Genomic DNA, 24,424 nt, shown 5'->3' with positions numbered 1-24,424 from the left:
ACACCCGCATTCGTGCCCCGGTCTCTGGTCCCAGAGTCTGAGCTTCTCACCCCACAGAAGACAGCCATGCTGCGTAACAGTAGCTTCCAGAGTGACTGTCTACAGTCAAACATTTCCCCGTTATATTCTCTTTTCCCCATTGTCAGCTTCTCAGAGAAGCTTGATGTCCCCAGTAAGGGCTTCAGATGAGCAGCTCTTTTATTATTGAGAAGTTCCATGAGCATCAGCCAAACTAGGCAGGGCTGGCATCTCCCACGTACCAAGCGTAGGGGCACACACTTTGCAAACCTCTTGTGTCCTCGTCACAGGGCCCTCACAAGGAGTATGTTATCCCTGCTTTATAGGCAAAGAAGCCAAGCCTGATGAAGACAGAGCTTGGTCACAATCACCAAGCATCCATCTGACTCCAAAGCTTTGCCACAAGGTTGAATAGCTAAATTAAATGTCAATAGATTACACTGTGAATACTTCATAAAGTGACCCCATGATAACTGTTACCGAATTTGCTTGGGTTAGAAGGCAGAAGTCTGACTTCTTGGGAGCAACCCTGTGGGTGCCCTCTGATGAGTGACTCGGTTCTCTTCCTTCCAGAGGAGATCTGCACCCTGGTTATCGCAGAGACGTTCCCCGAGGACGCTGGCATCTTCACATGCTCGGCCAGCAATGATTACGGCTCAGCAGCCAGCACTGCCCAGCTGGTGGTCACCTCAGGTACGCCAGGTCCCCACTGCAGAAAGGACTGCCCAAAGGACTGCCCAGCCTCCAGGAGTCATGCTAACAATCCATGCTTCATCGCAAAACAGAAGGCTGGGGTGGGGGTGCTGGGAGGCGGGGGGAGTGGGCTGGGGACAGTGGGGAGGGGCTGGGGAGCCAGTGGGGGTGGGCTGTGGGAAACAAGCGATGAAAGCACAGGGTGATGATAGTGTGGTGAGACAACACACGTAGGCCACTGCTTCGGGAGTGTGTTCTCTGTCCTGGGAACAATGGAGCTGGCTGCCCATGTCCTCCCGCCTGCCGGCATGACGTGAGCAGCAACCTGGGATGGGGAGGCACCAGGGCGAGTCAGTCAGTGTTTAACCCCGCGCAGTAGACCTACAGAAGCGGCAGAGATCGTAGAAACCAGATTTCACTGAAACCTGAGTCCTACGAGAAACTCAAGCAGTGCGTTTTATTGTTCAAACCAACCTCCAAGAATATCGGGGCATTTTTGTAAACTCAGAAACTTAGCACTTAGGGAAAGTGTGAAACCGTTCTTTTCCTCTGTTTCTTTGACCTTTAGTTAACTGTTTTCTGGGGCTTCCCTCATGGCACAGTGGTAAGGAATCCGCCTGCAATGCAGGAGACATGGGTTTAATCCCTGGGTGGGAAAGATTCCCTGGGAAAGGGAATAACAACCCACTCCAGTATTCTTGCCTAGAGAATTCCATGAACAGAGGAGCCTGGTAGGCTATAGTCCATGGGGTCACAAGAGTCAAACATGAGTATTCTGCTATTATTAACTAGCTTTGCTTGGGTTTTATGGAGTTATTTCTGTTGTTTATTTTGCAACGGCTATAAAATACCTCTTTGACCAAGCCGGCACCTAGTACCACACAGTCAGGAGGCAGTCCTCAGCTGGAGGTGGATTCAACGCTCCACAAGTTTCAAAGGGATTTCTCTGGAAGCCGACGCGCTGGTTGGTAGGGGGCGGCAGAGACGCAGACAAACCAGTTTAGGGCGGTAGGAGGGAGTCCTGATTCTTCATCTTCAGTAAGAAAGGAACTATACAGTTCTTCTTCACAGGGCTCCGTTGGCAGGACTGAGGACTGTGTTAACGGGAGGCTCCAGGGTTGTGATCCGAGCCACAGAGAGGGCCCAGGGTTTGATTTGGGGCTGAAGACGGTCCCAGTGAGTGGCCCCAGCACAGGTGCAGCGCTCCAACCATGCAGCCAAAGCTCCAGCTCCACGGTTGTGTGACCGAGATTAGCAAGTAGTATTCCAGTCTTCTCAGGGATAAACCTACTCTCCGCCAAACGTGACCAAGAGCTGTTTTCAAGCTTTCTGCTCACCCCAGGGAGCATCTTCAGGACACTCCAGAAGCCCTGCTGGGCGCTGGGCGGGGCACAGGGTCCTGGGAAGACACGCCCTTGTGTCAGGATGCTCTCCGTTACCCACTGAGAGTGATGAGCAGTGTTCTTCTGCTCTGAGTCACAGCTGCAGCGGTCACCTGAACGGGGGAATAATTCCCTATGAGGTCGTAAGACATTTCCCTCAGAGCCTCACTTGGCGTTAGGACAGATGAGTGAAGGGGTGACTTCCCACTGCTCAGCACAGAGAATCTCTGTAGCCTGAGCTAACCTCAGCGAAGCACAGGTAGGGTGTTCTAGGCTGAAACAGAGAATAAGAGGATGAAGTGTCGTCTGTTGATGGTGTTTGTGTGGTCTTTTTCTTTTTTAAATTTATTTCAAGTGAAGCCACTCAGGCGCGTCCGACCTTTGCGATCCCATAGACTGTAGCCTACCATGCTCCTTGGTCCATGGAATTTTCCAGGCTAGAGTACTGGAGTGGGTTGCCATTTCCTTCTCCAGGGGGATTTTCCCGACCCAGGGATTGAACCTGGATCTCCCGCATTGTGGGCAGACGCTTTACCATCTGAGCCACCAGGGAAGCCCGAATTTGTTTAAGTGGAGGATAATTACTTTACAGTATTGTGGTGGTTTTTGCCATACATCCACATGAATCAGCCACTGGTGCACATGTGTCCCCCATCCTGAACGCCCCCCACCTCCGTCCCCCCCCCCCCCACCATCCCGCAGGGTTGTCCCCGAGCACCGGCTCTGAGTGCCCTGCTTCACGCATCAGACCTGCACTGGCCATCTGCTTTCCATATGACAATATACATGTTTCAACGCTGTTCTCTCAAATCATCCCACTCCCGCCTTCTCCCACAGAGTCCAACAGTCTGTTCTTTACCTCTGTGTCTCTTTTGCTGCCCTGCATATAAGATCGTCCCGACCATAGTCTGCTGTCATTTTTTTTAGCTCTTGTTTGAAGTTTGTTAATAGCCTGGTAGCTGGGGTCGCACTTGTGAGCCCCCTGGGGGATGAGTCCAGCCTGGGGAACCGCCCGCCCCGCCCCGACCCGCACGGCCCGCAGCAGCCCCAGGCCCGGGCTCCAGGCTGTGGGTGCGGGGGAAGGGGCTGCGGCCGGCCGTCTTACCGAGTCCCCCCTCACCTCCCTCAGCCAGCACAGACGCCTGCGGCTACGACTCGGCAGGAGAGTCCGGCAGTGGCCACTTCCCGCCGCCGTCCCCGCTCTGGGAGCCGAACCCCTTCGAGCTGGCGCCACAGAAGCCGGCGGAGGCCCCTCCCGTGAGCGGCCCCGAGTCGGGGCTGAGCCCTGCCGCCGACAGGGAAGCCGCCGGCGCGCACCCCGCACGCGGAGTGAACGGGGTGGTGAACGGCCGAGCCGACGGCGGCACCGCTCTCCCCAGCCCGTCCGCCCTGCTGTCCCCCGCGAAGGAGCCGCCGCCTCTGCTCGCCAAGCCCAAGCTGTGAGTACCCCTGCCGCGTCCACCGTCCGGCCTCTGCCAGGGGCCTGGGGTCCAGACCTCCCCCGGGCAAGGCCTCCTGCAGGCAGGCGTCCCGGCTGGTGTGACCTCGCTACTCAATGGGGCCCCTCACATGTAAAAAACACCCCAAAGCAGAGAAGCAAGTGAGAGGCTTGGTTCAACCTGCCTTTTGCTAAAAACTGTAGCTGGTTTCGGCTGCGAAGGTGTCCTGCCCGGGGGCAGAGGTCTCTTCAGAGGGTGGGGAAGGGCCTGCTCAGAGCTGGCCTGTGAAAATCCCTGCCACTGTCTTAAGTGGAGGAGCTGGTGAGGAAATCTGACTAAGCACGGAGCCTGCAGCTAAAGATGGAGGTTCCAGGTGTGGCAGGCTGCCGGAGGGGTGGAGGAAGAGCGCCTCCCGCAGCCCAAGCCGCTGGGTGCAGGGCTCCACGAAAGGCGTGCTCCCACCCACACCACCTTCCTACGTGGTCCCCACTGTTACAAAAGGGTGGTCACGCTTGTATGCCCGGTTTGTGCTGCCACCACCCGGGAGGGTGGTGGTGAACCCGTTAGAGAGTCAGTTAAGGGATCCCTCTGAGCAGAGCAGAGCGGAGTCCCTGCCCTGACGGAGGTCGGCGGGAGCCTCAGAGTCCTATCACTGAGGCGGTGTATCCACGAGGGTGGACTCTGCAGGGCCTGTGCTCCCCTCGCTGTCTGGGGAGGGGTGTGCTGTGGGGTAGGAAGGCGGCCTCAGGACAGGAGTGACTGCTTCCTCCCCCTGCCTGTGGCTCCTTGTGGGAACAGGCCAGTATTCAGATTAGGATGGCATCTTACATTCGTTCATCACTTTATTGCTTTGCGGGCAGTTTCATGGGCATTATTAGACCACTTAAAGAACAAGTCAGCCAGACTAGTGCCTGAGTCAACAGATGGGAAAGGAAACTTCTGCACTGCCCTGGATCGCAGCTTCAGAACTTGCTTTTATTATGTTTTACAGGCTTCCTCCTGTATCTGCCGGGCTCGTTGTGTGGGCGGTGGGCTGCTCAGCTGTGTACAGTAGCATGTTCCTCACCTAGACGAAGCCCCCCTGAAATGCGGGACAGGTCTCAGCACCTCAGAGAGGCCACCTGAAGAGAGGTTTATGCCCCTGTAGCTCCAGCCCACTGAATTAATTGCCTCTGCTGTCTGCTTTTATCTTTGCATCGAGAGTGTGTATTTGCAGTGCTTTTGATGAGGCAAGGGACCAGCCCTCCCGGGGTAGGGAGGGCAGATGTCCACCGACAGCACCTGCTGGCTCTTGAGTGTAAATCACCGGAGAGCGAACGGGAGGGGCTGCTCACAGGCCTCGCAGCCTCCGTATCTCAGGGCTTTCAGCAGCTCTTCAGCTCTAACTCGGCTGTGTGCGGGGTGTCTATAGGAGCTGGACAGAACACTTCTGTGGTTGTTAAGAGCTACGTGAATGGCTCAGGCACAAGTTTGCAGACTGACATCATGATCTGCTTACTAGTCAGGAGTTCAGTTAAAGTCGAGTCCAGGGAGGTGGAGTTCAGTGTCTAAATCCCCTTCATGAGGAAGTTGAGGGAAACTTGGTAGCTTAGAAGTCACATTGCTGGCGGCAGGTTTTCGTCCTGCTTTCTGTTTTCAAATCTTTGTGTGTTTAAGTGTATCCTTAGAGCACCCCTTCATGACGTCCATGTTGTATGAGTACCTTCCAGTTACTACGGAGGAAATAATATGTGATTGACCCTTCCAACATATATATCAATTTTTAAATTTTCTTAGGAATTGTAGCATTTTTTGGATTTTGTTTTCATCACAAAGTGAGTGCATGCTTGAAGTGGCAGGTCAAACAATACAGAAGTGGTTGAGGGAACCAGTGCCAAGGTCTGGTATGAGGCCTTCCACGCCTTTCTCTGTTATCGTGGTCTTTTCTGAGAAGGTTGACTTGTTGTTTTAAAGGTTGTATCCGTTGATAGGAATGCCACTGAATGGCATCTATAATGTGGAACGATGTCCAGGGTGTCAATGATTAATGTAACCACTAAGTAAAATTCTTATAAATGTCTGTTTCTTTTCATACTTTGGGAAAAAATGAAATTTTGCATCTTATGATTAGCAGTGGAAAAACTGATCCACTCGAATCTGTTTTCATCAACCCCTGATTTTACTCCTTTTCATAGAAAAGGAGAGGCTTATATTTGGGGGGTGGGTAGGGAACTTTATGGCATACCATTCATCTGAATCATTTGTAAGCAAACAGGAAACAATTAGGAGGGACTAAAAATAATAGGAATTTAAATATTTACTCTTATTAAGTGCATCTGAAAAAGTATTTGATTTGTTAGATTCCTGAAAAAGTGTCATTGTCAGAAGGAAAATCTCTTTGTATTTTTCCTCTCAAATAGCTCAGTAGCAATCATAGGAGGGGAAAAAAAAAGACTAAAATGAAAAGGTGGGGATGTCCTGAATTCCTTTCTGCAGCAAGGTTCTGGAACAGAAACCCCCAGCGTGGGTCTTGCCGCCCTCCCAGCCCCTGGCTGTCTGCCTCTGCCCTGAAGGAGCGCCCTGGCCCAGGGTTGTGGGTTCCCATGTTCACCCCCAAGGCGGTGTCCTTGGCTCAGACTCTGCCCCTCCAGTGTGAGTTCACTGGGGTTGAGCATAGCCATTCAGTGAGTTCCAGGTGCCCACACACCATACCACAGACCAGCGGGCACGTTCACTCCACCCAGGGAGAGAGTCCTAGAGTCTCCATGTCTGACACCCAGTGTCATCCCTCGCAGTGCACGGGAGAGAAGTCAAGTGCGGCTGAAATCATAGCGCTTATCAGAGCGAAAGAGGAGGGAAGGAAAGTAAACCAGCTTGTGAGCTACTTGTCATGTTATCGTTCTTGTTCAGAGCCCACTGAGTAAGTCTACAAATGCTGCCTGAAGAGGCAAAATAAATACACCACTCAGTTTGTTAATGGTAGACAAAATCCCATCTCTTTATTCTTGCCGAAAAGCAGTCCCTGAAAGACACAGGTGTGTGGCGTCTCCAGGGACAAACCTGGAGGGACCTCGGGGCCTCACTGAGCAGGGGGCATGTGGAGAACACGGAGAAGCTGGTCCCGTCCTCTCACCAAGAGCATCTCCTGCACCAGGCCCAGAGGCGTGGGAAGAGCGGACGCTGCTTTCAGGCCCCGTCTCTTCCTCCTTCTTTGATGTTCTTCCTCTGTGTGTGGAAGGAGCCGATGAGGCGTCCGGGAGGAGATGAGAGGAGGGGACGGGGCACGTCCCCGTGCTGGACGCAGGTCCGCTCAGCGGGGAGACGCTTGTGTGCCCCCTCTGTGTCTGAGGATGGAGGCGTGACCCTGAGGTGCTCCCTGCTCCGTCACCTGCCCGAGGTGTGGGTGGAGCTTCCTCTGCTTGCTTCTCCCTGCCGTCTCCTCTCCCGGCCGCTGGAGGAAGCAGCGTCAGGATTCCTACCTGAGAGGGCCAAGTGGCTGCTCAGACGGGCTGCTCCTCGGGATCCTCGCGTCTTCCGTCCTCCTTGCTCTCGCTCCCACCCTGAGCGCCCCGGTTCTTCCTGCAGCGCTTGTCGCGCAGCGGGACGGGCCCTGTAGATGCACTGCTGCCTCCACATCGCCTGGCCCAGTTCTGGGCTGACACCTGCATGATGAGGAGCAGTGCTGAGAGCGGACAGGATGAGGAGGGGCAGCCTGGACCCCTCTCATCAGGGGGTCAGCTGAGCCGGACCTGCCCCGCCTGGAAGCTCCCCGTGGTCCCCACCCCGCTCCTAGACCTGAAACTGGGGCATGGGGCTCCCTTGCCTGGAGTGTCCACTCCCTGGCATGTCCTCGGGCTGCGGACAGCTGGCTGTCCCTTTCTTCCCTGTTACCACCTGCCCTGCTGTGTCCCCAGCTGTCCCCGTAAACCACTCTCTGCTGTCCCCCGTGCTGTCTCTGCTCACTTGCGTGCAGGCTGGTTTGGGTGATGTTTCTCCCATGGTGATGCTTCTTACTGTGGAAGACCTCACTGTCTTCTCACTGCATTTTGCTGGGTCCTCGGTCAGGGCCTGACAAAGCGTAAACACGCAGAAATATTTTGAATGAATGAAACAAGAACAGACCCACAAAGAGAAAGAAGTCTCTTCTGTTTAGAGTGACCTCATTTGCTTGCTTCTGACCCAGGTACACTATAGGGTTTTTACTCTCTGTCCCCACCAGCCACAGAGGTTTCTCACTTGACGGTACTTCCCACTGACCTGCTTGTCCTAGAAGCTGAGTGAATATGAAGGATCAAATCAAAACCCCACCAATGGAGTTACAGTAGAGAAGGACATCTAGGGTACTTGATGTGGGTGCCTTTCCACTTCCTCGTTTCTTCTGTGGCCCCTTTTATGAATATCTTACTTTGCAACGCTGTGGATACTGTGAGGTGTGTGAGGAAGCGAGGGACCCTTGCACCCTGCTGCCTGCTGGCCGGAGGATAGGCACCCTGCTGCTTCAAGGTGTGTGTCCTTGACGGGTCAACACCGTCTGATGCAGATGTCTGCTTACCTTCCGAGGGCAGCCGGCTGCTCCTCCCCATCCTGTTTATGGGGGATGTGTCCCAGGCCCCAGGTACAGCCCTGTCAGCACACTGGAAGTTTTCCTTCCTTTCACCTTTGCTGGCTGGGGTTCAGGAGCTCACTCTTGCATTCTGTCACTCTGCCTGTTTGGCTTTAGAACACAAATGGTCTCCTAGGTTCTAGCCTAGGTTAAGCCTTGCCTGCTAGATCTAAACACACACAACAACCAGAAGATAAGGAAAGCAGTTGGGGGCAAAGTAAGGAACAAAGGTCACATCACACCCTCTCCCAGCAGATGTGATGAGGTCCTTAAAGGTACAGAGATGTCCTAAAAGAAGCTGAGTCCTCCTTGTGTCTAAAATAGAGTTGGAAGTATTTGCTGATAACACTATGTATATTTGAAGTAGTTTTCAGCATCCAGAAGGATGGTTTGTGTTGATAAGTGTTAGGCGCTCTCCGTGAACGAGTGCATGATGACGCAATGTCCCTTCAGTGAATCCATCTCATCTAAGTGCACATGAGGGCCCCTTGGGTGATCACAGAGTGAGCTGGAAAATGTAGTCCCTGCTGGCTAGAGACTTTTATTTTTAAAGAGGCAGGGACCTGGCTCAGAGAAAAGACAGAGCCATGTATGAACCACATGCCCAGAGACAGTGCTGTGAATCTGGTGTCCAAATATTAACAAAAGTGTTGAGCAAAAACTACTAGCAGAAACTGATGTATGAGCTGAATACTAATTTTGTGAAAGAAAACAAGTACCATTTCAACAGACTAAATGTGCATTATGTGGGAGTCTCTGGCGTCCAGCAGTTAGGGCTCGTGTTTTCACTTCGGAGGGCACTTTCAGTCCTTGGTCAGGGCACGAGGATCCTGTAGGTCATGTGGCATGGCCAAAAAAATAAATCGTATAAGTTCCTACTGTGTGTTAGAAGGAAACACAGCAGCTGTCACCAGGAGCTCTCAGGGAGGTGGGCTGCTGAACAGGTGACGTTTCCTTGTTCACTTGATTTCCCAACTGATTTTTCAACAATATGAGCTCTTTTATGCTTACAAGTGTTATTTTAAAAGAAATAATCCCTGGGCCTTCCCTGGTGGTCCAGTGGTTAAGACTCCATGCTTCCAATGCAGGGGCCTGGGTTCTGTCCCCGGCTGGGGAGCTGAGATCCTACATGCCTTGTGGCATGACCAGAAAAAAAAAAGACAGACAGTTTTTTTAAAACTCCAATTTAAAAAAATTTATTAACAAAATAAGCCCTTTTGGAGCCTGTCTCTCCTGTCCTCCACCCTCTGTTCAGCCTCAGCTCAGTCACCAGGGTCAGTCGGCTCTGAGCACAGCTGGAGGCAGGAGGCTGTGGCCCTGTGAGCTCCCACCCCCCACCCCCGGCCCCAAGCCCTCCTCTCCCCCCAGACACCGGGGGCTCCTGGACTCCCCCTGGGCTGTGACCACATCCCGGGAGCCCTCCCTGGAGAACACCCTGTGTTCCAGACAGACTCTGCTCCCCACTCATGTCTGTGCTCCTCTCCTCTCCGCCAGCCCCACCCGCTTCCTCCAAAGGCGTCTCAGGAGTTGGGATGCAAGTGAGAGGAGTCAGACATTGCCATCGTAAAGCCCAGATAAGCCAAGTATTTTACAGATCAGCCTTGCGTGTCCAGTCCACACAGGGCCTCGCACAGAAAGTAGGGTGAAACTTCCGGCTCAGAAGCAGTGGGGAAGGAGAAGAGATGCAAGGAGGAAGATTGAGGTTCCGAGTCAGACAACAATGCTGTCAGGAAAATGCCTGCCGACAGAGGAAGAGGGGCTGAGGCCAGCGGTGAGAAAGGCCAGGGAGTCCAGGACAGGAGCTGTGTGATTGTGGAAATGGGAGGACCCATTGGGGTTGGACACTGGCCCATGACGCCCCCAGGGAGCCTGGTCTCAGGACTCGGTTACAGCCGTGGCCCGCTCTCCAAGATGAACACCTAGTCACAGCTTTCTCCTTGGCCGGCACCACCGGCCAGCCCTTGCTGGGTCAGAAAGGGAAGCAGGTGAGGCCGCATTGGGGCTTGAGGGGAAAAGAGCTAGGAGCCAAGGGAATGGACACCAAGGATGAAGATGACTCAGGAGGGGAGATGGGAGAACAGGGAGATGGGGAAGCAAGTGAAGCGGAAGAGGATGCTGAACGTTCAAAACCTCAAGACAGAGGGACTTGCAAGCGGCTGAGGCGCTGCAGGGAGGCCTGAGTGTCCAGGGGAGGTGCCGGACGGGATGTCCCAGCGTGGAGAAGGTGGTCAGGGAGCCCGAGGTGGACACTTGGCTGGGTCTGACTCTTTGCTACCCCATGGACTGTAGCCTGCCAGGCTCCTCTGTCCATGGGATTCTCCAGGCAGGAATACTGGAGTGGGTTGCCATGCCCTTCTCCAGGGGATCTTCCCAACCCAGGGATCAAACCCGGGTCTTCCGCAATGCAGGTGGATTCTTTACCATCTGAACCACCAGGGAGGCCCAAGGAACACTGGAGTGGGTAGCCTATCTCTTCTCCAGGGGATCTTCCCAGCCCAGGAATCGAACCAGGGTCTCCTTCATTGCAGGCAGATTCTTTACCAGCTGAGCTACCAGGGGAGCCTGAAGTGGACACTTTAGAGGGAACGTTTACATGGATGACGACTAGGGGAAGCAGTGAAGCTGTCAGCAGAGTGAGGTCCTGGCCAGGGCTGGCGTCAAGCTGGGGACAGGGATGGTGGGAGGGGCGCAGAGACCTTGAAGAGAGGGGGCCACCCTGGGGGGTCAGCACTGTCCTCGGAGTGGACCAGGGAGTCCAGGACCACGCAGGATGCTCCTCGGTCAGAGAGGATCACGACAGATTCCCTAACATTCTCAAGACTTCAGTAACGTGCGTCAGTACAGAAGCATTTCCAATGACACTTCAAGGAGGCGGGGTGTTGTTTGGGAACAAGGTCCCCACAGATAACCCTGCAGAGGGGCTCTGTGGGGCCAGAGCAGGGGGACCAGGAGGAGAGGCAGGGGCAGGCTGCCTCGGGGAGGGGTGGGGCAGGACTGTCAGGCACCCTGGGTCACCTGCTGGGGTTCCACACTCAGCGACCCAGGCAGTGTTTGTACTGAGAAGCAGATGGCCATCTCCAGTCCAGTTCACACTTTTTTGTTTGTTGCTTCTCATTTTATTTCCATAGTAGCAGTGTGTTCATTCTATGGTTGCCACCTCTTCCATCCAGGCAGGACCGTGAGTGGGTTTTTATTGTACAAGCCTCTTTCCTAGATTTTGATACTGTAAGACAGTCATTCTTAGCTAGTGACTCTCTAACCCATCGGTATTGAATTTCAGTTTGTGTCTACAACTTTTACTACTAGAGAATTTATTTCTGTCTGCTGCAACAGACCAACATTGGGTTGCCAGTTTTGTTTCTGTTTTTTTTTTTTACCATCCATTTCTTTTTTTCTGTGAACACGTAGATTCTTCACTGAAAGGAATCCATCACCTAATGGTGAAAATATTAGTCACAGGGAGCTTTATTTGAGTTAATTCCTCTTACATGTGTAAAAGCAGACTGCTCATTTTCTCAGCAGACCTAAGGATAACTGTTTCCTTACTTGACTTAAGTTATGATTACACAAACCTCGTGGAGAGCACTGGAATGGATGTCGGTTTTTGAAAAGTTTTTCCATATGTGGCAGGGAACTGGATATTCTTTCATTTGGTTTTAAGAATAAGGTCCTTGTTAAATGAGTTGGATAAAACACGTAGATTTTCATGAGACACATTGGCTGGATAACCGTGCGTAAATTGACACACAAGTTTGCTCCCTTATTCAGAAGGAAGCTATGAATTAATTGTAGTCAGGACCTGCAGCTTTGCTGTGTGAGGTTCACATCTTCTGACCCTGGGTGTGGAGGTCATACGAGGGTGACGTGGGCGCCTCCTGTGATCAAGGCTGTGGGAAGGATGTGTATTGACTCTGAAGGGTTTTGATGATGCTCAAAAGCCTTTGTAAACAAGAGCATTCAGTTAGTGTCCCTGTGTCTCACGTCTCTCCCATGTCTTAACTCAGAAACCCTGGAGTGTGCCTGCTTATGCCCTGCTTCGGTTCACAGCGTCACATGGGTCCCTTTTGTATGTCTATGAGGGCGAGGGTGTATCTTTTCAAATGGTCTTTGCGACTCCAGCCTCCTGGTATGAAGCTAGTGACACCCTGGATTCACTAACATACTCTCCAAGTACTTTTCCTTCTCTCTGCATGTTGGGAACCACAAGGAGTAGGTCCTGCTCACTGGTGTGCTTTTTTATCTCAGAGGATTTTATAAATCGGTCACATATGGGTAATTATATGGCTCGGCTATCATTGCAAACTTTTCTGCTTTCCTAGTAATAGCCATTAAATGTGAAGGTTGTGAAAGATTTCTGGAAAGACCACAAATATTTTCTTGTCCTTGTTTCTTTCTTCATTGGAAAATAGTTCCCGTGCCATCTGGTTTCTGGGATGTATCATTGTGTTCAGTACCATCTGCAGCAAGAAAAATAAAAGCCGTCAAACACGGCCTGAGTACCGTGCAGTGCACAGTGAAAGATCTCCTGTCTTTTCTAACTTGGACTTTGTAGCTTGGCCTCTAGATAGTTTGGCCTCGGAGTGAAGCCTCATTCTGGGGGACTTGTTTATCGTCGGTTCCCTCCTCTCCTTCACAGCTGTCGTTTCCTTTAGATCCAGTGTGCATTCGGTCACAAAGCAGCCTCACACTCAGAGGGGAGGGTTCCACAGTGAGGCCTGAGAAACAGCAGGAGTTTCACTTCATGTGTTTTCATTATCCTGTGTTTAAGAACTGTATTTGGTCTCGTCCTTACTGTGACAGTCTGATACTAAACAGCTGTCTTGCTAGAGAGAAAGATAATGAAGAAGTTTTAATTTTTACCCAAAAATGGCATACGGAAGTTTCTAGAAGCAGTGAGATGGCCCCTGTCCGAGCGCTCCTTGAGAAGTTGATTTCCGCCAAAGGCCACTGCCCCCGTGGTCACTGTGTGTCGCCCACGGGGAAACAGCGAGGCTTTCTCTTGCACGTAACGAAAGGTCAAAGACCACTTGCACATAGCCCGTAGGAAGCAGTGTAAGTAAACTGGAATTCTCCCACAGTCGTGAGTGGGTGGAGTGAGGAAGGGACGGCTCTGCGGGGCCGCCTTTGTTCTGGCTCCTCTCACTCAGGACCGAGGAGGGCGCCTCGGAAACCGGAACCCTGGTGCCGGGGCCACCTGCCAGTCCGCCCTTGCTCTGCATCCGGGCCTGTCCCTCCTCGGCATGCCCTCCTGCCTGAGCGCCTGGCAGCATGCAGGCAGGCTGGTGATGCGCTAGACGCCACCCAGATGTAGACCAGGCCTCAGACCTAGAGCTGGATTTGCGTGGAACCCCGTGGCTGAGGGGGTCCAGGCAGACAACAGGCATCAGGGACAGGCCCCAACTGGGCGTGTTTGGGGAAGCCATCCGGCCAGGCTGGCTCTATGTCGTGGGTTTGGGTGGGACGTTGGCCTGAGCTGAATGGCCTTTTGCTTAAGAGCTTAACCTCTGGAAAATGACCAGAAGTCGCTCCAATACTGTATCTGTAGATGATAAATTAAAGTTTCGAATTCCTCTGTCTCCCAGATCCTTCCCAGCCTGCAGTGTACACTCCACAGGGCCTTGTTGTTCAATCATGCAGTTACCCAGCCGTGTCCGACTCTTTTTGATCCCATGGACTGCAGCACGCCAGGCTTCCCTGTCCTTCACCATCTCCCGGAGCTTACTCAAACTCATGTCCGTCAAGTCGGTGATGCCATCCAACCATCTCATCCTCTGTCGTCCCCTTCTCCTCCTGCCTTCAATCTCTCCCAGCATCAGGGTGTTTTCCAGTGAGTCAGCTCTTCACATGAGGTGACCAAAGTACTGGAGTTTCAGCTTCAGCTTCAGCATCAGTCCTTCCAATGAATATTCAGGACTCATCTCCTTTAGGATGGACTGGTTGGATCTCCTTGCAGCCCAAGAGACTCTCAAGAGTTTTCTCCAGCACCACAGTTCAAAAGCATCAATTCTTTGGCGCTCAGCCTTCTTTATGGTCCAACTCCACAGAGTCTAAAATAAACTAATTTAGGGTTGTATGAGAAAATAACTGAGTTCCTCTAGCTTTCTGCATCCCACTTGGTTGTGAGCAATCTCTCATTTACTCTGGATTTATTCCCAGATTGAGTCATTTTCCCCCAGTGTCAAATTTCCCCTGTGATCTACTTTCACATGAAACTAATAGACATCAACTTTTTTGATCTTTTTTTATTAATTTTTTTCCTTGAGCTATAATTGTCATGGAACACCATATTAGTTAAGATGTGCAGTGTGTTTCCTATATACGATTGTGAAACGGCCACCACAATAAGCCCACTTAATACCCATCACTGTGAGGAGGACATTGGAGACCTACTGCCTTAGCAGCTTAGAAATGTACAGCACAGCTTTGTTAACTGTGGCCAACATGTGATCCGTCACATCCCAGAACAACTGGAAGTATGTAGCTTTTGATCCCTCTTTACCCATTTCACTTACCCCTCACCACCTCCAGACTCTGGCAACCATCAATCTATCCTCTGTATCTGTGAGTTCAGTTTTTTGGGTTTGTGGTTTTCTTTTAAAGATTGCACATAAAGATGAGATCATACAGTTTTAGTCTTTCTCAGTCTGTCACGTACCATAATGCCCTCAGGGTCCATCCACGTTGTCAAAAAAAGCAGAATTGCCTTCTTTTTATGGCTGAATGTTGCGTGTGTGTGTGTGTGTGTGTGTGTGTGTGTGTGTGTGTGTGTGTGTAGAAGTGGGGGAGAGAGAGGGGACACCCTCCTGTCTTTATCATTCATCCATCAGTGAATGCTCAGCCTGCATCCATGTCTCGGCTGTTGTGAATGGAGCTGTAGCAAACATCGGGGTGCAGCTGTCTCTTCAGAATAGTGGTTTCATTTCCTGAAGATAAGTGTCCAGAAGTATAATCACTGGCCCAGACGTAGCTCTGTTTCTAAGTTCTGTGACGCCTCCCTACTGTTCTCCACGCTGGCTGCACCGATTTACATCCCTACCGTCAGGGTGGGAGGGTTCCATTCTCTCCACGCCCTCTCCTGCGTTTATCACTTACAGACTTTTCAGTGATGGCCATTCTGACAAGTGTGAGTGGATACCTCCTTGCAGTTTTGGTTTGCGTTTCTCTAAGGATTAGTGATACTGAGCGTCTTTTCAGCTGTCTGTTGGCCATCTGTGAGTCTTCCTTAGAAAAATGTCTGTTCAGGTCCTCTGCCCATTTTTAATCAGGCTGTTCGTTTTGTTTTTTTTTCCTGCTGTTGAGTCCTGTGAGGTGTCTGTATAGTTTGGGTATTAACCCTTTATTGGTCATATAACTTCTGTTTTAGTGGGTCGCCTTTTTGTTTTTGTCAATGGTTTCCCGTGCTGTGAGCATGTCTTGTTCTAAGAAACAATCTATTCACTTATGGTCCATGTTGACTTGAGTGTGTAATCAGAACACTGTCTAAAGGTGAAACAGGATTATCGTGGAGATTACAGGAGGGAAAAACCAGTCTATACAGTCATAACCTGAGAGTCTCCACCATGGGCCGAACACTCCCCGCCGACAAAGGCACATGGTGGGTGGGTTTATCCTTATGGGAGCAGGGACTGCTGTCCTACGTGAAGAGTAAGTAGACACGTTGGACATTTTTCCTCTGAAAATGCTTAATTGCTGCTACTTACACAACCTGGATGTGTCACACTGATGTAACATTTCAAAATAAGGAGTTGTGTAAGTCACAGAGAAATTGTTTCAGCAACTTTTTGCAGGTGCAGGAGACTGGTCTGGTGATTGGCGTATCTGGGAGATGGTGCTCAGGCTTACCCAGTCTATTTCCCGTCTTGGTCGTGGCCTTCTTTTTATGATGAACTATCTGTAGCCTTGTCGGGTCTTGTTGAGACCACCAGGGCAGCTAGTCAGCACCTTTTGAACACTGTTGCTGCTTTTTCTTTTTTAACTGAAAAAGTTCTTTCTTAACAGTGTTTTCTTCATTTCTGCTATGCAACAGAATGACTCAGTTATACGTGTACGAACACGTTCTTTTTCATATCCTTTTCCGTTATGGTTTGTCACAGGACACTGATTGTAGTTCCCTGTGCTGCCATTCCGTATGTAATGGTTTGCATCTGCTAGCCCAAACCCCCACTCCATCCCTCCCTCCTCCTTGGCAGCCACAAGTCTCTTCTCTGTGTCTGAGAGTCTGCTTCTATCTCATAGATAAGGGGTTGTTTGCATCATATTTTAGACTCCACATATGTGGTATTTGTCATTCTCTGACTTCACTTAGTATGATAATGTCTAGCAGTGGACCATTGCTACGGATGGCATTACTTCATCCTTTTCATGGCTGAGTAGTATCCCATTGTGTGTATGCACCACAGCTTCTTTATCCGTTCATCTGTTTATGGACATCTGGGTTGTTTCCTTGTCCTGGCTGCAGTGAACATTGGGGTGCATTAAACGCTGCATTTCTTGTGTTATTGTCCTGCTGTGACAGTATCTGAAATGCAGGTGTGTCCCGTGGCAATCCCCGCATTCTCTCCTCCATTCTTGACCAGCTGCTCTGTGGCTCAGGGCACAGCTGTTCCTCCTGACTCCCCTTCACTGTCATCCTGGCAGTGCCTTCCCCTCTTTCTTTTCTTGGTTCCTGGCTCCTAAATGCCAAGTGTTTCATTTTTTCATTTTCCTCTCTCATATGCCAAAAGCTCACACCCTCCAGTAGCTTTCAAAGAAAGCATAAAGGACCAGTGGCTTCTGGAACCAGACATGGAACAACAGAGTGGTTCCAAATCAGGAAAAGAGTACGTGAAGGCTGCATATCATCATCCAGCTTATTCAGCTTATTTTACTTATTTGACATCATACGAAATGCCAGGCTAGATGAAGCATAATCTGGAATCAAGATTGCCAGGAGAGATATCAACAACCTCAGATATGCAGATGATACCACCCTAATGGCAGAAAGTGAAGAGAAACTAAAGAGCCTCTTGATGAAGGTGAAACAGGAGAGTGAAAAAGTTTGCTTAAAACTCAACATTCAAAAAACTAAGATCATGGCATCCGGTCCTATCACTTCACGGAAAATATATGGGGAAAAATGGAAACAGTGATAGATTTTCTTTTCTTGAGCTCCAAATTCACTGCAGATGGTGACTGTAACCAAATGAAAAGATACTCCTTGGAAAGAAAGCTGAGACAAACCTAGATAATGTATTAAAAAGCAGAGATTGCACTTTGCCAGCTAAGGTCCATAGAGTCAAAGCTATGGTTTTTCCAGCAGTCATGGACGGATGTGAGAATCGGACTATAAAGAAGGCTGAGTGCCAGAGAATTGATGCTTTCCAACTGTGGTGCTGGAGAAGACTCTTGAGAGTCCCCTGGACAGCAAGGAGATCAAACCAGTTAATTCTAAAGGAAATCAACCCTGAATATTCATTGGAAGGACTAATGCTGAAGCTGAAGCTCTAATACTTTGACCACCTGTTGCAAAGAGGCAGCTCATTGGGAAAGACCCTGATGCTGGGAAAGATTGAGGGCAGGAGGAAGAGGGGGCAAAAGACGGTGAGATGGTTGGATGGCGTCACTGACTCAATGGACATGAGGTTGAGCAAGCTCTGGGAGAGGGTGAAGGACAGGGAGAGCTCTGTGTCAGGGATGACATCATGCCCTGTCTCTCTCTGCAGCTATTAATCATTGGAGGGTTTTTTGGGGGGAGGGTGACTGTCATTATTGTTGTTACTTAGCTGTCCCCCACCATTTTTGGCATTTTCTCTATTCTCTCAAGTTTCTTTCTTTCTTGCTTTCTTTTTTGTATCCACTTGCCCTGAATTCTGTGTTTGAGGTTTTCCTTAAATATCTCATGATCAGTGACTGGAAACTGTCTGGTTGGCTGCGGCTTGCTGGCAGGTAGCAGTCCCCCTAGTATTCGGCAAGGACCCCAAATGCCAGGGTCTACAGGCCTTTCCTCATAGATTGCTCAGTTTCTCCAGAAGGAAAAGTGTTCATTTCCTTCCCTGGCCAAGACTGGACAAGCAGGGACTGCTTGGCAGACATCTGGAGGCTGGGAAGAAGGGGCTGGCCTCATCCCTAGGTGGGCACATCCAGCTAATTCCTGTCCTCATCTTCAGCTTCTTCCCTCGCCCCTTCCCTCTGCTGGTCAGGTGTCGCTGGGTCTGACTGTCCCCACAGTGGAAGCCTCCTGACTCTGAAGGACAGGAGGAGGTGTGGCTGAAGCTCCCGGAACGGGTGGAGCTGGTCTCCCAGGAACCCCAGGCTGCCCGCTGCCCCACCACCCCCCACCTTCGGAGGAGGCTAGTGGCCAGGCCTTCTGTTGCTCAGGGAGCGTCCTTCCTGTTGGTGTCAGCTCCTGGGGCACCTGGCTCCCACCCTGCTGTCTGGAAGTCAGTGAGGCTCCCTTCATTCTTATCCCAATGAAACTGCAGTGGTTCTCCCTCCCTCCCTCCCCTCTAACACCCCTGATCTAAGAAAGAAACAAAAATAGAATGTTTCCATTGAGTCCACAACGTTTTAGTAAAAGCCTATTTGTGACTTTGGACCCTGTTGTTAAGGGACACTGTTTCCGGTCTCAGGAAGCAGTGTAGACTGAGGAGAGTCCCCTACTGCAAACGAGGTGACCTTGAACAAGCCTCTCAGGTCCCGTCTCAGTTCCTCCTTGAGTCAAGGGCATGTCGACGTACCTGCTTCGTGGGATTGTGGTCTTAGGAGCAATGTGCTGGGACAGAGCGGAGCCACAGGGCGGGCACCCAGCTGGTGCTGCCTACGTTTGTTGGCATTATTTTCATTAAGGCAATGTGGACAATGACTCTTTTGTTCCTTGACTACACATAGAGAAAGTTTCTGAAATAAGCAACTTGCAAATCTTGCAAAATACAAGTGAATTTTTCCTAGGTTATGTTCCCTCCCACCCCTCCACCCCAGCTTCACCTTGAAAATGTAGTGAGGAAAAAAATTTGATGGAAAAATCACTGACCATTTAGGAGTTCTGGTTTTCATTCAAGTCCCCTAGAGTTCCTGAAAATTACATGTTTGAGCTTTTTTATACGCTGAATATCAGAAATGAGGGGAGTAGGGACTTTCCTGGCAGTCCAATGGTTAGGGCTCTGCACTTTCACTGCAGGGGGCACAGGTTCAGTCTTTACTGGGAAACTAAGATCCCCCTGCTGCATAGCACAACCGAAAAACAGAGAGAGAGAGAGAGAGAGATGGGGTGGGGCGGGGCGCTTGTGCTTATATAAGGCTGCAAAATGTTGAGTCTGTTCTCTGGGGCAGGCTCAGCTCTGTAGCCATGCAGGAAACACTGCTCACGGACCACAGGAGGCCCTCAAAGCACTTTAATAACCAACTGATCTGTCATGAAGGAGAAGTTTCTAAATTCACCAAGGCATGCCTGCATCTCCTCCCGTGACAAAGAGCTCTGGAAACTTCAGGCAGCCCAGGACCCCTGTCCATGTCTGCAGCCCAGGACAGACCCTCTTCCAGCAGGAGTTTCTGCAGGACGCTTACTGGTCAGCTCTCCTGAAGCCCCTTCCCTCTCTTGTTGCCATGCAGGTGAGTGACTTAAGCTCAGTGCCAGGTGGTGAATAACTTGAAGAACAAGTGTAGCGATGATTCAGAGGAGTCGTAAGTCATGAGGGAGAGAGGAAACTTAATGTGTGTTGCTGGGGCTGAGCCCAGAACAACCTGAGCTGATGTAGGGCAGGCTGGTGGCCTTTTATTGAAGAAAGCCAGTTGCTGCCCACCCGGTCCAGAAGTTCAGGGTCTGTTGGAAATGATATTTAGGATCAGGGAGCATAATCAGAAATTTCAGAAGAGTGTAGGATGTTTATGAATGGCTCCAAAAGTAACCATGAGCTCAAAGGGCAATTCTTCCCTTTTCTGACCTTAAAATAATGCCATTCCTAGTCAAACCAAGGTTATCTGAGGGTAAATCAAAGTGTTAACTGATGTAGAAAGTGATTCATCAGAAACATTAAAAAAATATACATGATACGTTTATTTTATATAATCTGGCACTGTATTCTTCACAACGAATTGTTTTCTCCACTGAAATGAATTCACATGAAAGAAATCCTAACTGGAATATGATTCGAAAACTAGGAGCTCCATCTTCAGGGTGGAATAGTTTGGAAAACTTAAAGAAATGTTTCTCACTCCTACAAGGAGAACATTAATACTATATAGCACATAAATCAGATAGACTAGAAACTAATGGAAGGTTTTAGGACCTCATGTTGACGTGGATTCTTGGTATTCTTAATCTAATTCTTAAATATTTTCATTCCTAATCCTGAAACTGTATAAATTTATGTGATTCTTTTATCTTGTCTCTTCCTTTTAAGTGGATAAGTGCTGAAACTTAGCTAGCTTTTATTAACTACGTGCCTAATTCATTTTCCTTGTTCTAACAGCTTTAATGAGATGTAATTCACACACTATACAGCTCACTCATGTAGAGCATACAGTTCGGTGGTTCTCAGGGTAGACACAGTAGGCCCACCCATTGCCACGGTCACTTTTTTAGAACATTTTCATCAGAAAGAAACCTGGTGCTTTCTAGAGTAAGCCCTCCTCCCAACCCCCCATTTCCCACCCCTAAGCAACCTCTCTTCTGCGTGCTTCACATAAATAAAATCTTACTGTATATAACCTTTGTCTATGGCTACTTTCATTAGCATGATGGTGTGATTACTCACCTAGAGCCAAACATCCTGGAGTGCGAAGTCAAGTGGGCCTTAGGAAGCATCACTATGACCAAAGCTAGTGGAAGTGACAGAATTCCAGCTAAGCTCTTTCAAATCCTAAAAGCTGATGCTGTGAAAGTCCTGCATTCAATATGCCAGCAAATTTGGAAAACTCAGCAGTGGCCACAGGACTGGAAAAGGTCAGTTTTCATTCCAATCCCAAAGAAAGGCAATGCCAAAGAATGTTCAAAGTACCTCACAATTGCAGTCATCTCACACGCTAGCAAAGTAATGCTCAAAATTCTCCAATCTAGTCTTCAACAGTATGAGAACTTCCAGATGTTCAAGCTGGATTTAGAAAAGGCAGAGGAACCAGAAATCAAATTGCCAACATCCATTGGATCATAGAAAAAGCAAGAGAGTTCCAGAAAACCATCTACTTTTGCTTTATTTACTACGCCAAAGCCTTTGACTATGTAGATCACAACAAACTGGAAAATTCTTCAAGAGATGGGAATACCAGACCACCTTACTGCCTCCTGAGAAACCTGTATGCAGGTCAACAAGCAACAGTTAGAACCAGACATGGAACAACAGACTGGTTCCAAATTGGGAAAGGAGTACATCAAGGCTGTATATTGTCACCCTGGTTATTTAATTTATGTGCAAAGTACATCATGCAAAATGCCAGGCTAGATGAAGCCCAAGCTGGAATCAAGATTGCCGGGAGAAACATCAACAACCTCAGATACGCAGATGACACCACCCTTATGGCAGAAAGTGAAGAGAAACTAAAGAGCCTCTTGATGAAAGTGAAAGAGGAGAGTGAAAAAGTTGGCTTAAAACTCAACATTCAGAAAACTAAGATCATGGCATCCGGACCCATTGCTTCATGGCAAATAGATGGGGAAACAATGGAAATGGTGACAGACTTAATTTTCTTGGGTTCCAAAATCATTGCACATAGTGACTGCACCCATCAAATTAAAAGACACTTGCTCCTTGGAAGAAAAGCTATGACCAGCCTAGACAGCATATCAAAAAGCAGCGACACTACTTTGCGAAAAAAGGTTCATCTAGTCAAAGCTGTGGTTTTTCCAGTAGTCGTGTATGGATGTGAGAGCTGGACCATAAAGAAGGCTGAGCTATGAAGGATTAATGCTTTTGAACTGTGGTGTTGGAGAAGACTCTTGAGAGTCCCTTGGATAGTGAAGAGATGAAAGCAGTCAATCCTAAATGAAATCAGTCCTAAATGTTCATTGGAAGGACTGATGCTGAAGCTAAAGCTCTAGTACTTTAGCCAAGTGATGCGAAGAGCTGACTCATTAGAAAAAACCCTGATGCTGGAAGAGACTAAAGGCAGGAGGGAAAGGGATGACAGAGGATGAGATGGTTGGATGGCATCACTGACTCAATGGACATGAGTTTGAGCAAGCTCTGGGAGAGGGTGAAGGACAGGGAGGCCTGGCATGCTGCAGTCCATGGGGTCGCAAAGAGTCGGACGCGACTGAGTGACTGAACAGCAGCAACAAATATTGTAGCGTGGATTTCACTGTTCAGTATTTCCTTCTTTTTAAGGCTGAGTAATATTTCACTGTATGAATTTACCATGTGTTGTTTATCTGTTCATCTATTCATGGATATTTGTACATTCTCTTTGGAGATATATCTTTTCAAGTCCTGTGCCCATCTTTGAATTGGGGTGTTGGACATTGTTTGTTCTATAATCTGGCTAGTTGGCCTGTATCAGATATGCAATTGCAAATATCCTTCTCATTTTGGGGGATTGTTTTTATACTCTCTTGAGTGTCCTTTTATATACAGAAGTTTTTAATTTTGATGCACTCTAGTTTATCTCTTTATTCTTTTGTGCTTTTTGGTATCATTTCTAAGAAACCATTGCCAAATCCAAAAATTATGAGGATTTATTTCAATGTTTCTTTCTAAGAGTTTTATAACTTTAGGTCTTCTATTTAGGTCTTTGATCCATTGTGCTTTACTTTCTGTATGTGCTGTGAGGTTAGGGTCAAGCTTCTTTCCTGTGTGTGAATATTTAGTTGTATTAATACCAGCAGTGTTTGCTGAAGAGAATGTTCTTTCTCCATTGAATGATCTTGGCAGCCTTGTGGCCATTCACATACGAATCTGGATACACACCCAGGGAGTGGATCCCCAATCATATGGTAGTTCTCTTTTTGGTTTCTTAGGAAGCGTCCATACGTTCTCTATGGCAGCTGCACCAGTTTACCTTCCCACCGACAGTGTAGGGGCTTCCCTGTTCTCCACGTTTTCACTAACGTTAATAGTTTGTGTTCTTTGATGATGCCCATTCTGACAGGCGTGAGGTGATATCTCATTGTGGTTTTGATCTGCATTTACCTGATAGTGATTTTGAGCATTTTTTCACGTGCCTGTTGACCATCTGTCTTATTTGGAGAATCGTCTATTCAGGTCTTCTGTTTTTTCTAATTGGGTGTTTGTTTGTTTCTTTGCTGTTGAGTCATATGAGCTATTTATGTATTTTGGACATTAACCCCTTATCATTCATATCATTTGCAAATATTTCTTCTACTTGGTAGGTTATCTTTTCATTTTGTTGATGATTTCCTTTGCTATGCAAAAACTTTAAGTTTAATTAAGTTCCCATTTGTTTATTTTTGCTTTAATTTCCTTTGCCTTAGATCTAAAAAAAACATTGGTAGTGATTTATGTCAGAGCATTCTGTGTATGTTTGCTTCTAAGAGTTTTACAGTTTCTGGTCTTACCTTAGGTCTTTAATCCATTTTGAGTTTATTTTAGTTTATGGTGTGAGAAAAGTTCTAATTTCATTCTTTTAGCAAGTTGGCCAAGAGTTCATTCAGGTTTTTCCATAACATTTTCTGGGAAAACCCAAATGGACTCTTTGGCCAACCCACTGCATACTATTGTCGAGTTTTCTCAGCACCACTTATTAATATTACAGTGACTCTCTTTTCTTCGTTGTATATTTTTGCCTCTTCCGTTGCAGATTAATTGACCCTGGTGAGTGTGTTTGCGTCTGAGCGCTCTATCCTGCCCCATTCATCTGTGTGTCTGTTTTTGTGCCACTAATTCATCTTGTAAAATTGTTGACATATTGAAAAAATATGACCAATGTGATGAGTACAATTTGATCATAAATGTAATTATCAAATATTAGTGTGTTTCGTGCTTTGTACTCAGGCACTCAGGTATGTCTGACTCTTTCAGACCTCATGCACTATAGCCTGCCAGGCTCCTCTGTCCATGGAATTCTACAAACAAGAATATTTCCTTCTCCAGGGAATCTTCCTGACTCGGAGATCGAACCCATGTTTCCTGCATTGCAGGCAGATTCTTTACCACTGAGCCATCAGAGAAGCCCATTATTGTGCTTTAGTCATTAGCAACTAATGAAAAGTGAAATGATTTTACCAGCTATCTCATTGTCACTAGCAGAATCTCAAATCCTGATTACCTGAGGTATCAATTTTATCCTTAAAAATCACAAAGTCTGGGAACTTTTTTGAAATTGTACCTAAGATTCAAATTTACATCTTAATTAGGAAGCCCAACTAACTATAGCTACTCATT

The 24,424-nt window shown here is 48.6% G+C and overlaps 1 protein-coding gene across 5 annotated transcripts in view; it reads left to right on the top strand.

The window, feature by feature from the left end:
- The window catches only part of PALLD (palladin, cytoskeletal associated protein), a 382,410-nt gene that overhangs the window by 199,087 nt on the left and 158,899 nt on the right, over positions 1–24,424 (top strand). For all 5 annotated transcript variants that reach the window (XM_043486542.1, XM_043486536.1, XM_043486538.1 and 2 more), the window contains 2 exons: positions 592–711; positions 3,223–3,532. In XM_043486542.1, the coding sequence (XP_043342477.1) occupies positions 592–711; positions 3,223–3,532 (430 nt within the window). The remainder of the gene's footprint in view (positions 1–591; positions 712–3,222; positions 3,533–24,424) is intronic.

Source organism: Cervus canadensis, chromosome 14 (genome assembly GCF_019320065.1).
Source record: "Cervus canadensis isolate Bull #8, Minnesota chromosome 14, ASM1932006v1, whole genome shotgun sequence".
Taxonomy (NCBI): domain Eukaryota; kingdom Metazoa; phylum Chordata; class Mammalia; order Artiodactyla; family Cervidae; genus Cervus; species Cervus canadensis.
This window is presented reverse-complemented; position numbering and strand designations above follow the sequence as displayed.